Source organism: Myotis davidii, unplaced genomic scaffold (assembly GCF_000327345.1).
Source record: "Myotis davidii unplaced genomic scaffold, ASM32734v1 scaffold3, whole genome shotgun sequence".
Lineage (NCBI taxonomy): Eukaryota > Metazoa > Chordata > Mammalia > Chiroptera > Vespertilionidae > Myotis > Myotis davidii.
Genome location: NW_006295062.1, coordinates 2,443,885 through 2,444,419, shown reverse-complemented (window position 1 = coordinate 2,444,419; position 535 = coordinate 2,443,885). Strand labels below are relative to the sequence as shown.

At 64.1% G+C, this 535-nt stretch overlaps 1 protein-coding gene across 1 annotated transcript in view; it reads right to left on the bottom strand.

Moving 5' to 3' along the window:
* INHBB (inhibin beta B) overlaps positions 1–535 on the bottom strand; it is a 10,558-nt gene that overhangs the window by 5,430 nt on the left and 4,593 nt on the right. The window contains exon 2 of the mRNA XM_006769685.2: positions 448–529. Within this exon, the coding sequence (XP_006769748.1) occupies positions 448–529 (82 nt within the window). The remainder of the gene's footprint in view (positions 1–447; positions 530–535) is intronic.

Genomic DNA, 535 nt, shown 5'->3' with positions numbered 1-535 from the left:
CACACACACACACACTCACACACACTCACTCCTCCGGCCCACTGATATCAACAAGAACACACATCTCCAGCCACACTGCTAAGCCTACACTCCGATCGTGGGAAACAAAAACATTAAGCAATCACTAAGCAAGTGCCGTGGAGCCAGGGCCTCACGCATCTGCCAGGAGGGGGACGCGCGCCCAGAGGCGCGGGGGTCGGATTCCGGAGAGCAGGGGTGGCAGGCAAGGTGTTAGCGGTGGGGGCAGGGGGACTAGGAAGGAATCTGCTCCCTGGGTTAAGAAGACGGCAACCGGCAACCTGGACGGAGTGCATAGGGCCATGGGCGAGCGGCCGGGCCGGGAGTCTGGTACCTGAGGGCTCGCTGGCTGCTGCGGCCAGAGCGGGCGAGGAGAAGGGGGTGGGGGAGGGATCGGGCCACTCCTAGCCGCCAGCAGAACCAACCCACCTGTCTCCGCGAAGCTGATGATCTCAGAGACGCGTTCCTGGCCGTCGGCGCCCGGGCTGGCATGGCCGTCGAGGTGCGGGATCTCCAC